General features: G+C 60.6%; 1 protein-coding gene across 1 annotated transcript in view; it reads left to right on the plus strand.

Moving 5' to 3' along the window:
- BCAR1 (BCAR1 scaffold protein, Cas family member) overlaps nucleotides 1–16,543 on the plus strand; it is a 37,417-nt gene that overhangs the window by 13,856 nt on the left and 7,018 nt on the right. Inside the window, 4 exon segments of the mRNA XM_082712213.1 lie at nucleotides 7,719–8,330; nucleotides 14,010–14,171; nucleotides 14,348–14,464; nucleotides 15,217–16,314. Coding sequence (XP_082568339.1) covers nucleotides 7,719–8,330; nucleotides 14,010–14,171; nucleotides 14,348–14,464; nucleotides 15,217–16,314 — 1,989 coding nt within the window.

Consider the following 16,543-nt stretch of genomic DNA (forward strand, 5'->3'; position numbering starts at 1 on the left):
AGGAGGAGAGCTGGAGCCTCTGGCCGTTACAGTTTGTACTGAACCAGGGTGTGAGGGCTGTGGGCTGCCAGGACCATCTCCTTGGGCCTGGACAGGGGCGAGAAGTAAGGGCAGCAGCACTAGGGCCTCCTGAGTGGGAAGGGCCCCGAGACAGCTACTCTCTCTGTTGTCATCCACATGGGGAGACTGAGGCACAGAGAGGGAGAGGTACTTGTTCTCATGGGCTTGGATTCAGAGCTTAGTCTTCCAGTACAGCCCCACGCCCGGCCTCATGTGTGCTCTCCCGCCCCCACCCCTGGATTGGGAGTGCTCTGGGCCCTGGGGTGCTGCCATGCTCTGCTGGCTGCCAACTTGGTGGGGTCCAGGACTGTGCTTTTGTGGTCCCCTCCTGGCATCCATTGTTCTGGGAGTTCCCATCACCTTTTTCTCATGGGCCTGGAAAACTCCCTCCTCCAGCTCCCAGGAGCTCACAACCAGTTGGGGCGGCCAGAAGCAGAGGCCAGGTGTGCTCCCCAGGAGGCTTCCCAGAGGGGTGAGGGACACTTGGAGAGCAAGGTGTAGGGCTGGGGTGATAGGGATCATTCTCCGGCAAAGACACTGGGCAAGCTTCTCTTTCTCTGGGCCCTCAGGGCCCCCAAATAAGGGGCTAAAGGGTGGTTACCCTTCAAGGAGGGGGATAGGGCTGGGCCTTCTGGCACTGGAGAGAGGCCTTGGCTCTCCTGTCTTGCTGCCCTGATTTCTTCCACTTGTAAGTGAGGAGTGAGGTTCGAGCCTGGGGCAGGGGGGTGACAGGGCCCCATATCAGACCCTCATCTCTACTGTGCATCCTAGAAATCAGGGATTTGATACTTTAATTTGAGTGAGAACCCCACTTTTGTACCGTTGTGTCCCCCTCCATTCCTGCTGAGTTGGTTGGTGCTGCTTGAAGGGTTGCTGAAAGTTACCACTCAGGACTGGAGCGTGGCAGAGCTGCAGGGGGCTTTAGATGTCGAGGTAGAGAAACTGGGGTCTTAGAAGGAGTGAGGTCCCTCCTGTCCCTGCTGGGGCTGTTCCTTCTGCCTCTGCCCCTCCATGATGGCATATCTGAGTCTGGTGTTGTCCCTGAAGTGAAGGTCTGCCTCATGCCGGTCTCTCTGAGAGACCAAATGTCAGTAGTAGTGAACCGGCTGTTCCAGAATCCGAGTCCTTCCAGCAAGGTTCCAGAAACAGAGAAGGAGAGTAATGAATGGGTAGTCAAGTGTGGAGGTCAGGGTTCTGCCAGCCTGGGTCACTTGCCTGGGTTGGGTGGCAGTGGGGAGGATTCTAGAGGGGTCGGGGACCCTTCCCAAGCTGCTGGCAGTGGGAGTGGGCTGCAGGCTCCAGGACTTTGCCTCCCACCCTCTGGGTGCCCTTTCTCCGGTTTGCTTGCGGTCACCATCTGCGGTGTGTGACCGCTGCAGGTGCTCTGTGCCCTGGCAGGAGGGCCCTGCCCATGCCACTTTTCCTTCTCTGCCAGCCTCCCGGGGACAGTGTCTGGGATGCCCTGGCAGGGGTGGGTGCTGTCTCCAGTGCTGTCTCCAGTGCTGAGCCGGCCGGGGACAGGGAAGCATGTCCAGCAGCTGCTGCAGCCAGAGCTCGTGTTTGCGGAAGGGAGCCGCTGGCGGTGGCCAGCACATGACGGCTCTTAGTCCTTCCTTCAGCAGAGCTGCCCTCTAGGTGCTGAGCACCAGACAGAGGGCCGAGGACCCACATACGGTTCCCAGCCTTGTCCTGAGGTGGGTAGGGCAGGAGCTGCGCTCCCCTTGGGACGGCTCTGGAATAGAGGTGCCCATGGTTTTGCTCCTTGGTAGTCAACACTGAGGACTTGAGCCCAGACTCAGGCTAATCAGTTGTTCCTGGGTGTATTAGAGGAGTGATGGTCAGGCTGGCTGGGACGGAGTTTCACCAAGGACCTCTGGGAAGGGAGGAGACTGTCCCCAGAGTAGGAGGGATGGTCAGGACCCTGGCGAGTGGGCCCCGGGCTCCTGTCTTTCCAGGGGGATTCCAAGGGCACCAGTGAGCAGGGGTTGTGGATGCGGACTGCCATTCAGACACACGGGCATTGGGCCTGTATCCATTAGCCATGGGGGCTCCTTGGGACAAGCAAACAGAATACCCCAGAAATAATCTTGGCCTGAGTGTGAGATGGTTCTGGGTATGAAGGAAACTAGTGTTTTCCGAGTGACTACTGTGTGGGAAGCTCTGTGCTTGGGACTGGGAGAGGTGTGTGTGTGTGTGTGTTGCATTGGGACTGAGGGCCAGGGGAAAGAAAGGGTCCTGTCAGATCTCCCTCCTGGCTTCTAGGAAGCTAAGCGTCACTGCGGGAGCCATCTAGCTCTGCTTTCTCACAGGGCACAGATCTGCCTGTGTCCCTAGCAAGTCAGGTCACAGTTCTGCTCGGTTTCCCTGTCTGTAAGGTGGAAGTTTCAATGTCCCATGAGGCTAAAAGGGATGATTCGAGTACGCGAAGAGCTTACCCCGACAGCTCGTCGTTACCGTTACTGTTGTGAACCTCTCGGTCATGTTTCTTCTCGCCAGTCCCAACCACCAGGTCACACCTGGAGTCAGGGTTTGGGGGGATACCGAGAACGCATCCAGCGCTCCCCAAGGCAGCTGGCGAAGCCAAGGAAGAGTGCCACAAAGCCGGTGGATGGCTGCTGCAGTCCGCCAGACATGCGCCCACCTGCGGCTGAAGCCCAGTGACGCCTTGTCTGAGAGCCTGCCCCACCCGGTGGGTCTGGTGCCCACAGGCCCCAAGGACACAATGCGCGCTATTCTAAGAGCCAGGCAGGGTCTGTGGGGCGGCCCTGTGGGCTCCCGTGTGCAACAACCAGGGTGTTGTTCTGAGCAGGCCTGGCGGCCTCTGCCTGGGGAGTGTTGGCATCAGGCTGGCATCACCTCCCCGTCCTTCTGGGGTGAGTGAGCCCCAGAGGGTCCTCCTGGCGGCTCCCAGAGAGGCTAGGATTCGAGCTTCTGCAAGCGGTACATCTGGCTAAGCCTGCCCATTGAGGACCAGGCCCCATGCTCGTGTGCCTGCGGGGTCCGTGCTGAAGGACACAGCCCCACCCCCCATCCTGGGCACCGGGGTCAGAGGCAAGATGTAGGCAGTAACAAGAGTTCTGGTCATCACTTGGAGTTGGGGGTGAGTGCCCAAGAAGAGGCCTGGTAACGTCCCTGGAGGAGTGGGGCACTGTGGAAGGTTTCCTGAGGCAGGGATGAGGTTGGCCAGAACCTTGGGGTGAGTCAGGCAGTGCTCTCGGTGGTCCCTGTGCACAGATGGCTGGTGGTGTCCGCCCAGACTGTGATGGCACCTCTAGAGGTCACGGCTGAGCCCCCTAACAGGTGGGGAGAAGCACCTGATTGGCCCAGCCTCTGGGGGGCTGGCCCTTCTTGCATGCTGGGTCCTGGGGGGTGTGTCCGGAGTAGAGATGCTCAGGTGCTGTCTGAAGGCTTTGCCCTGGCTGGCCTTACCTGCCGTGGGCGGCCACCGTTTGATGACATTTCCTGAGCTCTCAGGCACTGTCCCAGAGTCTTTACCAGTACCGGCCTACCTGCCACTCCAGGGCCACAACCCTGTCTCCCTCCAACCTCTTCCTCCCTCAGGGCCTTGGCTCTTTCTTTCTTTATTTTGCTTTTTAAATTTTTTTAACTTGGGGGAGGGGGCTTGGCTCTTGTCCATCCTCTGCCTGTGCACTCTTCCCTAGCTGGTGTCCCGGGGCCTGGTTTTCATTCTTCATGAGTCTTCTGAAATGTCACCTTGGGGAGGTCCTCTCTGACTGCCCTATGTCCAGTGGCCCTGTCTCCCACATCATTTTAGGTGCCCCAGTTCCCCCACACACACACCCTAATAAATCATTTGCTCTTTGCTTCACTGAAATGTAAGCCCCATGCAGACAGGGGCCTGCGTAAGCTAGGCCTGCACTGTCTTGCGGAGTCTGGCCCAGCACCGGGCAGAAAGCAGGAGCCGGTCAGATTTTTTGTGGAACAAAGGAACAATCCTATGAAACCAGGACTGTCCTTTTAGCACGGGGATCTGGGTATTCGCAGAGGCTCACGGACTTGCTCAGAGTCACCCAGCAGCGGAGGGAAGGCCAGACCCAGGACTGGTTTGCGCCGCTGCTGAGCGACTCCGAAGGAAGGAGGAGCAAGGAGGAACACGTCTTGGAACAGCTGGGGAGGCTTAGAGGCCCAAAGCTGGGGTGCTCGGCCAGCTGGAGCAAGGGGGCTGCAGAGAGACTGCCTCTGGGGCTCCTGGTGGGGGCCCCCGCTGATGCAGACGGAGGCGCCCCTGGTGCCAGGCACTCTGTGCCACGTGCCCAGCCCTGGAGGTGCTTCCCGGCCTGGCTCCAGCCGCCCCAGACTATACAGTTGCAGTCGTTGTTGGCCTTGACTGCTCAGTGAGCTCACGCCAAGGGGGTGGGGGCTGGCCACCCTGGGTGCAGGAGGCCCCAGTAGCTCTCCTGGGCCTGGGCAGACCCTCCCCCTCTTCCCTCTTCCCCACCAGACCTTGCCCTCGGCAGAGCCTCCCAGCTTTCCTGAGCAGCCGGCACTGCCTGGGGGGGTCTGGCCGAGACCCCGCTGCCAGCCTTCCCTGAGCTGCCCTCCTGAGAGGTGAGGGGCCTCTGAGGGGCAGTCCCTTCCGTCTGCACCCCGCCCCCTCTGACTGGGCTAGAGGGGAATTTTCCTGTGACTCACTCTGCTGGCACTTCCTGTGGTCACCAGGGCAGGGGCTGGGGGGGACCCAGTGGGGTGGCTCTGTTTTCTGGGGTCACAGGGGGAGGAGGGTGGGCCCGGTGTCCCGCCCCCTGACGGGATGTGATTCCCCAAGGCAGGCTGCAGACCATATTTGGGAAACTTGCTTTTCTTGCAGGCAGCCTGGGGATGGGGCCCATGGGCCCCAAGTGCTGCAGGATGGCCCTTGCCCCTGCCTGCTCCTCCTGGGGCTGTGGCCTCTGGACCCGCTTCGGCCGCCTCTGTCCCATCCTGCCTTGGAGCCGGGGAGGTAGTCCGCTGTTCTTTCTCAGGATGTGTGTTTTTTCAAAGCCCAAGCCAAGAAATGCTCATTAAATACAAACTGAGAAATTCTGAAAAACAGGAAGAGAAAGCATCCCCCATTGTCCCAAACATTCACACTGTTATTCTTACCCTTTCTCCATTTTTTTTAAGTTCAGGTGACATTTTGTGACCGTGTAGTTAATGCTTCCGTGCGTCTGTGACCATCACAATCGTGATGTGGGCAGTGTTGCAACACCCAGCAGTTTCGAGCACCTTTGCCCCGGTGCTAGCCACGGTGCCGGAGTGAACCCGCTTCTGTGCTCTCTGTGATCTGCCCACCTGGGCTGACTTCTACCCCCAGCCTGGCCCCCAGCATCTGGCTCTTTCTGGGTCTGGAGACTCTGAGTGGCTCTGGAGAAATGGATTCCCAGCTGATCCCGATTTGTCCCCTCCCTGGGAGGCCCAAGCAGCCCTTGGCCTCCTGTCAGCCAGGTGCCCCCTTCATTCCTACCCCCTTCTGGGACCTTCTGAAATCTCTGGGTCCACCCTGATCCTGGCACCTGCCGGAGGGGAGCGGCAGGGCAGAGACTGAGGACGGAGAACACAGGAGCCAGCGGGGTTCTGGGCCTGCCAGCTTGGTGTCTGCAGGTGCTGGGGTCCTCCTGCCTCTACCCCATCACCCCCAAGGCCCTCCCCAGGTCCCACACAGGCTGCTTAGCAATGCGACCTCTCTGTGCCCGGGCCATGTGCAGCTCCTGTCCCTCTCCAGGAGGGTTTGCTGACTAAGAGAGCCCCTCAGCAGCGCCTGCTTCTTGGGTGGCTGGGAGAATTAGCAGGAGAATGACAGGGTAAAAAGTAGGGCCAGGGGAGGGTACTGCTTTTCTTCGGTCATCCGCTGTCTGTATGAGACCCCTTTCTTGTTTTGCCGTATCTTCCTCATTGATTCCTGTTGCCTGTCCCTTTTCCAGAAGCATACATGCCGGTGTCATGTGTCTGCAGCCCTGCAAAATACGTAGAGTGTTTCATGGACGTTTATAATGTTTACATAAAGGGTTGTGGGCTTGCTACTCTAACTCAGGGGGGTGTGGCTGGCCTCCCTCCCCGGATACCTGGACACCTGCTGGAGCCCAGAGCAGAGTGGCAGATGTGTCCTCACATGCCGGCTGGGACCCTGCGCAGCCTCCGTGGTGCTCTTAGCCAGCCGTTTCCCTCCAGACAACGCGCTGTTTGTACCTTGTTGGTTTTCCATTGGTGCCTCTCTTGTCTTTGCCTTGCTGATATGTAGATGCTGATATGTAGAATGCTGCAGATTCTAGATTCATCCCTCTCTCATCGTTTGGTGACCTGTTACCCCATCAGCTTTGGGTTACCCGCCTCCCCCTGGTGGAAACCATTCCGCTTTGGTGAGGTTGGATCTGTTTGACCTCATTGTTAACCTTATGTTTTGTGCTTTTGCGGTCTTTGTTTTTAGAGTTGTATGTCATAATTTTTTCCCACGTCAAGGTCATAAAGATATTCTCTGCAGTTTTTTTTTTTGTTAGAGTTGTGTCTTTGACTCGTGGGTCTTGAATTGTTCTTTGTTTATAACTTGAGGCGAGTGTGCGAATTGATTTTTCTTCCTCCGATGAATGAGTTTCCTAATACCACCTGTGAAACAGCCCTGGCCTGCCCTCTGCCCTGGGGTGCTGCCATGAAGGGTTGCATGCGGGGCTTCTGCCGCCGGGCTGTCAGCCAGCCCTGTCCTGGGGCACTGGTCCCCAGCGAGCTCGCTGAACCAAAGTCCTGGCACGTCCTCATACTCCAAAAAGAGTGTGCTCCGTTGCATTTCATTTTCAGAACTGACCTGCTTATTCAAGGACCTCTCTTTCTCCGTTAATTCTAGAAGGATTCTTTTTCTTTGGTTAAATTCCTTTAAAAAAAAAAAGAAAAGAAAAGAAAACTGACATTTTTGTTACAATTGTAACTTATTAAGTAAGCTGAGGCAAATTGGCCTTTCATAGTGCTTAGTCATCCCACCGTGAACTTGGTGTGTTTTCTCTTTTATTCAGGTTTTTCCTTGAGCCTCTTGGCAGAACGTCCACACTTTTTGCCCTGAGGTCTCCTGCTGTCTTTGCTTGATTAATTCCTAAGTAACGAGTAGCTGGTGGTGGTGGTGGTGCAGGCTTTTCTGTATTTCTCTCTCATCAGTTGCTGGTCCTGGTTTGTTGGCATTATTACGGAGCTGGTCATGTGGTCTGCAGATGATGACGACTTTGTCCTGGCAGGTCCCCTCCCCACACTCCAGTGTTTTCCTCTTGGCTGGCGGGCCCGCAGGCCCCGGGGGTTGGAGCAGGGAGGGTGTGCGTCCTGTTTTCTTCCCAGCACCTGCTGGTCAGCGTTCTCACTCTCGCTGTCCTCCTCAGCGTTGGTGCAGGTTGTAGCGCCGCTAAACCACTTTGGAGTGGTTTCCAGGAGTGTGTGGAGTGCCATCCCTGGAGTGTAGAACGCAGCTGCATTCTGGAGGAGTCTGAGGTAGTGTCCAGGCTTATTTGAGAGACGCTGGGATCAGCTGGGCGTCTCTGCTGGAAGCAGGAGGGGCAGAGGCCCCAGAATCTCCTCAGACCATCCTTTCTCAGTGCCAAGATGAGCTGCCTCGGGTGGCAGCTGGGCGGTCCGCCGAGCCCCTGGCATCCATCCTCATGCACCCCTGTGTCCTCTCTCCCCAGAACGTGCTGGCCAAAGCCCTCTATGACAACGTGGCCGAGTCCCCAGATGAGCTCTCCTTCCGCAAGGGCGACATCATGACCGTGCTGGAGCGGGACACACAGGGCCTGGATGGCTGGTGGCTCTGCTCACTGCATGGGCGCCAAGGCATTGTGCCTGGAAACCGCCTGAAGATCCTGGTGGGCATGCATGACAAGAAGCCGGCGGGACCCGGACCTGGCCCACCTGCCCCTGCGGCCCACCCCCAGCCTGGCCTCCACACCCCGGCTGCCCAGTACACGCCCATGCTTCCTGCCGCATACCAGCCCCAGCCCGATAGCGTCTACCTGGTGCCCACCCCCAGCAAGACTCAGCAAGGCCTCTACCAAGCGCCTGGGCCCAGCCCACAGTTCCAGTCCCCCCCAGCGAAGCAGACATCGACGTTCTCAAAGCAAATGCCCCATCACCCTTTTCCCAGCCCAGCCCCCGACCTTTACCAGGTGCCCCCAGGGCCTGGCAGCCCCGCCCAGGACATTTACCAGGTGCCACCTGCTGCTGGGATAGGGCATGACATCTACCAGGTTCCCCCATCCATGGACACGCGCAACTGGGAGGGGTCGAAGCCACCAGCAAAGGTAAGGCTGTATTGGCCTGAGCGGGCAGTCCACCCCCAGGCTTTGGTTTCTGGGCCCAGGCCAGACCCTTGGGGTCTCGAGGGCTCCAGCAACAGCTGCATGTTTGGTCTGGGCGGGGACAGGAGGTGAGTGTTTGGGGACTGTGTTATCTGGCTACTGAAGATGGACAGGCAGCTCCCAGAGAAGAGATCCCAGCTGGCCTTGGACTGTGAGGTGACCTTCAGCAGACAGACCCCAGTGGGAGGGTGTCCCCAGCAAAAGATGCAGTGTCTGTCAAAGGCCTGGAAGTCCGGAAGGGGTGGGCCGGCAGGACTGGGCACATGAACCCTAAGCAGCGGTGGGTGTGTGGGTGGGTGTGTGTGTGTGTGTGTGTGTGTGTGTGTGTACGTGTGTGTGTGTGTACGTGCGCGTCGGCCAGCCCAGCGGGGGGCTTGATGCTCCAGAACAACCAGACCCCTGCCTGACGGCGGGCGGTTGCCTACTCCATGTTCTAGTGATGTTATTCGGCTCACAGAGGGCAGGGTGCAGGGCCCAGTGGGGTGGGGGGCACCAGGAGAGCAAGGGGTCCCTGGGGGCAGCACTGGAAGGAAGGAGCTCAGTGTGGCGGTTGGGCAGGCACGGCCGAAAATCCCTAGGAGTAGATGGAGTCAGAGACTTAGCTTTCTCACGTGTCACCATTTGGCTGAGGAAGCACCTCCACGGGTCTCGGCACCCCCCACCCCAGTCCGTCTTGTTAACGCCGCCGTCCTCGGCCCGGGGCTTGCATCTCCCGGGCCCGGATGGCTGCCTCGTGAGCTCCAGCCAGCGTGTCGGCGTCCCAGCCAGCAGGGGAGGGAGGCACACGGAGCGGAGAGGCCGGCCGCCTTGTGCCCAGGGGCTCCCGTGAGTCCTCTGGGTGTGCGTGTCCGCTCCTTGGGTGGGCGTGGAACGCATCTTCCGGCCGTTCCTGGCTCCACAGGCGCCCAGGCCGTGGGGAGGACACTGCCGGTGGGATTGCCGGAGGAGGGCCTCTCAGAGGACACCGTGTGGGCTGTTGCCAGGGGATGCTGGGCCGGGGGACAGGGCCCTGGGGGCAGCACCCTTGGCTCCACACCGGCCTGCCTGTGCATTGTACCCCCAAGTCCATCCGCGTGTGAGAAAGAGACTGACCGAAGAGGGAGCCCCTAGCCCACTCTCGGCCAAGACAGGAGCAGCCTCTTTTTGCCTTTGGCCTGTGTCTTTCCGTGCCCACGTCCCTTGAAGATTTGGGGAGTGGAATTTCTGGGAGCCCAGAAGCAGAGGAGGCGTCCCATATACTTTGGAGGACCGGGTTGCCACACCCGCTCTCCCTGTCCCCTCCATGGCTGTTCTTCATTCCAGCTCAGCCAGGAGGACCTTGAGAAACCCAGCCTGTGCCAGCAGGGAGGGCCCTCAGCCCGCCCAGCCCCGCTGCCCAGCTCAGCCCTCTGCAGAGGGGAGACCCCAGCAGCCAGCATGCCCCAGAAGCCCTGGCGGGAGAGGCCAGGTTCTGGGGCAGTAGCTGGCCCGTGGGAGAAGCTGCTGAACTCGGAGCATCCACTCCCTGCCACCCAGACCGGGCCTCGTGTTTGTGCCATGTCTCCTCTCGAGCCACCATGCCCAAAGAGACAGTGGCTGAGTGGTTGCTCCCCCCATGGCCCTGAGCCTCTATTCTCAGGGTGTGTCCAGGGCTAATGGGGGCGCCTGCCCTTGGGGCACAGCATGGCGACCGGGAGACTCGGCCAGGGATCAGGCTGACTGGCTAAGAGGAGGCGCCTGGACCCTGGTCACCAGGGTCACTAGCTCACACCTCCTGCCCTGCTTGCTCCTTCAGCTGCCTGGCAAGAGCCTGGCCAGTGGCAGAAGCACCCCACGCTGGACTGGAAGAGCCCAGATAGGCCATTCCCAAGGTGGCTTTAGGGAGAGAAGCAGAGCCCTGCCTGGGAAACACCTACCCCATGGGGAGACCCAGAGAGCAGTGCCCAGCTGGAGAGCCTCAGGACAGGCCAGAGTCCATCCCCTGCACACTCACACTCAGTCACACACACACACACTCCACGCTTCACTCACACCCCGGGGGGCATGCCCTATCCCTTTCCCACTTTCCTCCCTAAACCGACAGGCTGGTCCTGGCGCCCTAGTCCTTCCAAGCACTGGAAGCCCGTGGGCCAGGAAACAGCAGTGGGAGCATGTGCTGGGCTGTGGACCTGAGCCCACAATTTGGCTGTGGGTTCTGTGACCCTCCCAGGTGAGGCTCTGGCTCTCAGGTGACATCTGGGCTCAGCTGGCTGGGCCCAGCGGTGGTGCTGCTCGGGACTGTGTCCTGAGGGCCCTGGCCTGGCGGGTTGTCCTCCCCTGCGAAGCCTTGTTTTTCCTGGTCTAGGCAGCCTTGAGAGCTTCTGCTTTTATGTTCTGATCATGAAAGCAGTGCTCATTTGTCTTAGAAAACATATACTCTAGAAAAAGTCTGGAGACGGGCACCTGGTAGCTCAGTTGATTAAGTGTCTGCCCTTGGCTCAGGTCCTGATCCCAGGGTCCTGGGATCGAGCCCTGTGTTGGGCTCCCTGCTCAGTGCAGAGTCTGCTTCTCCCTCTCCCCTTGCGTCCTGCTCGTACTCTGTTTCTAGCTCTCTCAAATCAGTAAATTAAGTCTTATAAAGAAAAGAAAAAGCCTGGAGAGGAGATTGCCCAGTCAAGAGGTGATCAGTGGAAATTTGGGCACATTTTATCTTTGCATATTTTTTATGTCTTAAACAGATTTGTATGCAGACTTTTGCATTTTTGAGACTGTAAGTCCCACAGGTGGCAGAAGCATTTTCTTGGGTCCTTAAGGTGATTGTAATGGGCACCTCAGATTTGTTGTGTTGCCCCTCCCCTTAGGGCCAGCTCCAGGAGGTTTCTGATCGCACGGGTCTGGATTACAGCGAGGCAGTAAGTGTCTCGGTACAGGCCTCTTCGTCCACATTTCCGGGTTGTGCGTTCGTAAACCTTGTGCTGCTCCTCAGAAGTCTGGGAAACACAGGCTCTTAGTTCGGGGGGTAGAGGTGAGGTTGGGTGAGGAGGGACCCTGCCAGGACAGTGGGTGGGGTGGGAGGTCCTGCCCCCCAGGAAGCCCGGGGCGAGTGATGCTGCTGGCCAGGAGGGGAAGGGTCAGATGCCAGGAGCCTGGGGCCCAGTGGCATGTGTGGCTGGGGAGAGGGCACCCCCACACCACTGCATTAGCACCTTCCAGGCTGGGGCGTAGCCAGAGGGACGCTGACGGCAGAAGCAGATGGGGCCCCCAGAGAGGGACGTGTTTTGTGAGGTCGCTTGTGGGGGAGTGCCTCTGGGTTAGGGGCCGCAGCTGTGCCGAGGGGACAGCTGTGGTGCTGGGTCAGGCGCCTGGACAGACACAGCTGAGCTCAGTCCTGTACCTCCTGGGAGTCCAGGAGCTTGGAAGCGACCCGTGTCCAGCACGTCCCTCAGTCTGGGTGAGAGGTTAGATTGTCACCTACTCGGTCCCATAGCACTCCAGCAGTGCTCCAGAGGAACATGCCGAGGCTTCTAGAGGGGAGTGGGCCAGAGCCGGAGCCATTCTGGGTCACATGGGGTCACGTCCACTCTGCAGAAAGGGGGAGACCAGTAGCTGAGCAGCCTGGAGGGGGCCGGCCGGCCCAGGTAGAAGGTGGCAGAGTGTGTGGCCTTTCCCAGTGGGGTCTCTGGGCTCACCCCTGCTCTCTGCATACAGCCAGCCCAGCTTGGGTCTCGTGTGTGTGTGTGTTCTCTCTCTGTTGAGATGTGTCTGTGTGGGAGCTTGAGGGCCTTCGGTCAGGAGTTCTGTGTGTCCTCCCAGGCTCTGGCTGTGTCACCCAGCCCCCGGGGATCTCGGGGGCCTGCTCATGGGGCCTCAGGTGCAGAGTGGGGCAGCCTGTGATTAGCGGGCTCAGCAGCTCTCCGGAGAGTAGGTTTCTCTGACAAGCTTTTCCTCACCGGGGGCTGCCTTCCCGCTTCCTTCTGATGGAGAGCACTTGCTGGCCCATCCAGCTGCTTCCTGTCACGGCTCGGCGCAGCAGTGGATGGCAGGCTGCCGACGGCCCAGGCCCAGGGTCCGGCCCCAGAGCCCCTCCGCCGGTGCTCCCCACTGGCTCTGTCTTCGAGACGCACTGTGGGGGCTCTTCGTGGGGCATCTGCTGTCTGCGGGGCCTGGAGACGCCTCAGGTCTCACCCCAAAGCTCTGCCAACCGGCCACGTCCCACTAGCCCCCGCCTGCCCCGCCTGTCCTGTTGTTGGCAGGTTCTAGTGGCTAAAAATAGCTCTGGAGGAGACTCCAGTCTGGGGCTCCAGGAGGGAGATGAGTCTGGGGAGGGCCGCCAGCTCCACTCCCAGACACGCTGGGGGTGGGGTGTGGTGGGCGGGGAATGCCCCCCCCCCGGCACTCCCCCCAGCAGCTGACTGTCTGCCGGGCTGCCTGAGAGGAGGGCACAGGCCTCATCAGCGGAGGCCGTGCCAAGCCCGGGGCTGTGCAGAAAAGTGCCCATACCCCAGGCCTGGGGTGCTCTGCTGCTCTCGGAGTAACCAGTGCCTGCAGATCCACAGGACACGGGTGTGCGGGGCCCGCTGTCAGTGCCGTGGGGCCCGCTGCAGGCCCGGGATGCCGGGTTGTGGGAGCACCGAGCCCGAGGGCCAGCCCTGCTGCCCCCAGGGATGTGTGGGGAGGTCCTGAGTCAACTCTGTTCCAGACATCCCCTTTGACTAGGGAACAAAAGGCCTTTCTGTCCCAGAGCGCTTGGGCAGGGAGCCTTGTGGGGGAGGCGTGCCCTGCCCTGCGCTGGGTTAGATCCTGCCAGCCCCTCCCACTGGGCGGTGGCTCCCAGACCCCACTTCGGCCCGGCCCCTGCAGGGCCAGGATGCGTGCCTGGAAAGAAGAGACTGTCGTGGGTCACTTCCGGCAGCTTGCTGTCTTGGATGCCAGGCCAGGGAAGGGCACCAGAGAGGGGAATGTGTCGGCCCCTTCTCAGAGCCAGCGTCCCCTGACTTAGGTCTTACCCTTGTTGGGTTAGAGATGGTCTGGGTGGCCCTCTGGGTGTGGTATGCTGGGGAGTGCAGGGTTCTTGGCTCTAGTCTTGACCCCTCCCTCACGCCCACGCCCAGCTTTCCAGCAGGGCCCAAGAACGGCCCTGAGTGGGAGTCCTTGGTGGGCCTCCCTTCAGGAGTCTTCCCAGGATGTGCTCAGTGGCTGAGGGCAGGGGCACCAGCTTCTGGAGGCACCACGCCCCAGCCATTGGGACCTCCTGCAGGCTACCTCTAGCTGGCACAGCCTGGCACCATCGTCTCTGTTTGTCCCCCCAAGTTGGGAAGGGGCAGCTAGGAGGTGACATCAGGCAGGGCCATCTCAGTCCAGGGCAGACCCTCCTCTGGGACTTCCCAGGTCATCCAGCTGTAGACTACTGTCATTTCCTGGCTAGAACCAGACGACTCTGGACAAACCCTGGGGGTTCGTGTGCTCTCCAGATGCTGTATCACATCGAGGAAAGGGTAAAGAACACAGAGGATGAGAACGCCCTTGTCTCTCACTGGCCTCCAAGGCCACCCTCGGAGACCGCCCCTGTTGCGTAGACTCTCTCTGGGGACCTGACGGTGGGTCCTGGAAGATGGTTTCTAGGCTGGTGGTGACAGGTTGGTGACAGATGGCTCTTGCCCACAGGTGGTGGTGCCCACCCGTGTGGGCCAGGGCTATGTGTTTGAGGCCTCCCAGCCAGAGCAGGACGAGTACGACATCCCCCGCCACCTGCTGGCCCCAGGGCCCCAGGACATCTACGACGTGCCCCCTGCTCGGGGGCTGCTGCCCAGCCAGTATGGCCAAGAGGTAGGTACTGGGTCTAGGAGTTGGGGGCACCTTGGCCCAGCCCAGCTTAGGGAGCTGGGCTACCCCTGTCCCGGCCAGGGTTGTCCTAGGGTTGGTGCTGTGGTGGTTCTGCTCTTCCTGTACCCTCCGGTGGCCCTGGCAGTGGCACCTGTGTCACCACATCTTTTCTGCCTCAGGTCTACGACACACCACCCATGGCTGTCAAGGGTCCTAATGGCCGGGACCCATCACTGGATGTATACGATGTGCCCCCCAGTGTGGAGAAAGGCCTGCCGCTGTCCACCCACCACGCAGTAAGCAGTCGGGGGGGAGCTGGGCCTGGTGTGTATACAGGGCTGGGTGTGACAGAGTGTGGGCCGGGGGTGGGGACCCACGTCTGCAGGCCCCGGCTCTGCCCCTCAGTCTGTGACAGAAGTGCAGACTGAGCGCTCCAGCCTCCACTTCCTCATCTCTACAAAGACCCCCCTCATGGGCCTTTCATGGGTTCTTGAGGGGATCACACAGGATATTAGCAAGGAGACCACAGAGTTCATTCTTCAAAGCAGGACCCTTCTGAGAGTGAGCGGGGACCAGGAATTATGAGGGAGTATCAGGAACAAACCGTCACTGTCCTGGGTGAAGCAGGGTGTTGTCACCGTAAATACAACACACAGATCAGCCAGGTTCCTGGTGCACAGCAGAGACCACACGGGGGTGATGGGGGCGAGGTGGTGTCACAGCTGCCCTCTCAGCACGTGTTTGTAGCTGCACAGTGAACAAACACCTGTAATCCTGGTCACAAACCTGTAAGTGGGTTCTCCCCTCTAACAGCTCAGCAGACAGGCACAGAGAGGTTGAGTCGCCTGCCTTAAGTCACACAGCCAGTAAGCGGTGGAGCTGGGATTCTGAGCTCAGGGCTGGCTCCAGAGTTGGGTTCTTAACCTTAACCTGTGTAGGTAGGAACCAGGACACCGGGTGCTGCATCTGTATGAGTGGCCCAGTCCTGCCCCGGGGGCTCCATCTGGGCAGGTGGATAGGCAGTCTTGACCGATCCTCTGCCCACCAGGTGTACGATGTCCCTCCATCCGTGAGCAAGGACGTGCCCGATGGCCCGCTGCTCCGTGAGGAGACCTACGACGTGCCCCCCGCTTTTGCCAAGGCCAAGCCCTTCGACCCGACCCGCCACCCTCTGGTCCTGGCCGCGCCGCCCCCGGACTCGCTGGCAGCCGAGGACGTGTACGATGTGCCCCCGCCCGCTCCTGACCTCTACGACGTGCCCCCCGGCTTGCGGCGGCCCGGCCCCGGCCCCCTCTACGACGTGCCCCGTGAACGGCTCCTCCCCGCCGAGGCGGCCGACGGCAGCGTGGCCGACGACAGTGTGTATGCGGTGCCGCCGCCCGCAGAGCGAGAGCCCCCGAGCGAGGCCAAGCGGCTGTCAGCCTCCAGCACCGGCAGCACACGCAGCAGCCAGTCAGCCTCCTCCCTGGAGGCTGCTGGGCCGGGCCGTGAGCCGCTGGAACTGGAGGTGGCGGTGGAGGCCCTGGCGCGACTGCAGCAGGCCGTGAGCACCACCGTCGCCCAGCTGCTGGACCTGGCGGGCAGCGCAGGCACCGGCGGGGGCTGGCGCTGCGCCCCCGAGCCCCAGGAGCTGACGGGGCAGGACCTGCGGGCCGCCGTGGCCGCCGTGCAGGGCGCCGTCCACGAGCTGCTGGAGTTCGCCCGCGGCGCCATAGGCAATGCCGCGCACACGTCGGACCGCACGCTGCACGCTAAGCTTAGCCGGCAGCTGCAGAAGATGGAGGACGTGTACCAGACGCTGGTGGCCCACGGGCAGGCTCTCGAGGGGGGCCGTGGAGGCGCGGGGACCACTCCGGAAGATGTGGACCGCCTGGTGGCCTGCTCGCGGGCTGTGCCCGAGGATGCCAAGCAGCTGGCCTCTTTCTTGCACGGCAATGCCTCACTGCTCTTCAGACGGACCAAGGCCCCCGTTGGGGGGCCAGAGGGGGGCAGCCCCCTGCACCCCAACCCCATCGACAAGGCCAGCAGCATCCAGTCCCGGCCCCTGCCCTCACCCCCTAAGTTCACCTCGCAGGACTCCCCGGATGGGCAGTATGAGAACAGTGAGGGGGGCTGGATGGAGGATTACGACTACGTCCACCTGCAGGTAAGTGCCAGCCCTGTGCCGGCTCCCAGGGGAGCCTCCTGGGGAAGCCTGCTGGCCTCCTCAGGTCTCTAAGTTTTCTAACCCTGTCCTGGGCACCTTGATCCCCTCCACACGGAGTCTTCCTGTGGCCAAAAGAAGAATTTGGGCCCCAGTAGGCCTCAGTGAGCCCCTGTGCCCACTCTCTGACCTTCCAGGCCAGGTGCAACCCCCGCCCAGACCCAGTCCTCTA

This window comes from Mustela nivalis (genome assembly GCF_964662115.1).
Source record: "Mustela nivalis genome assembly, chromosome: 18".
NCBI classification, from domain to species: domain Eukaryota; kingdom Metazoa; phylum Chordata; class Mammalia; order Carnivora; family Mustelidae; genus Mustela; species Mustela nivalis.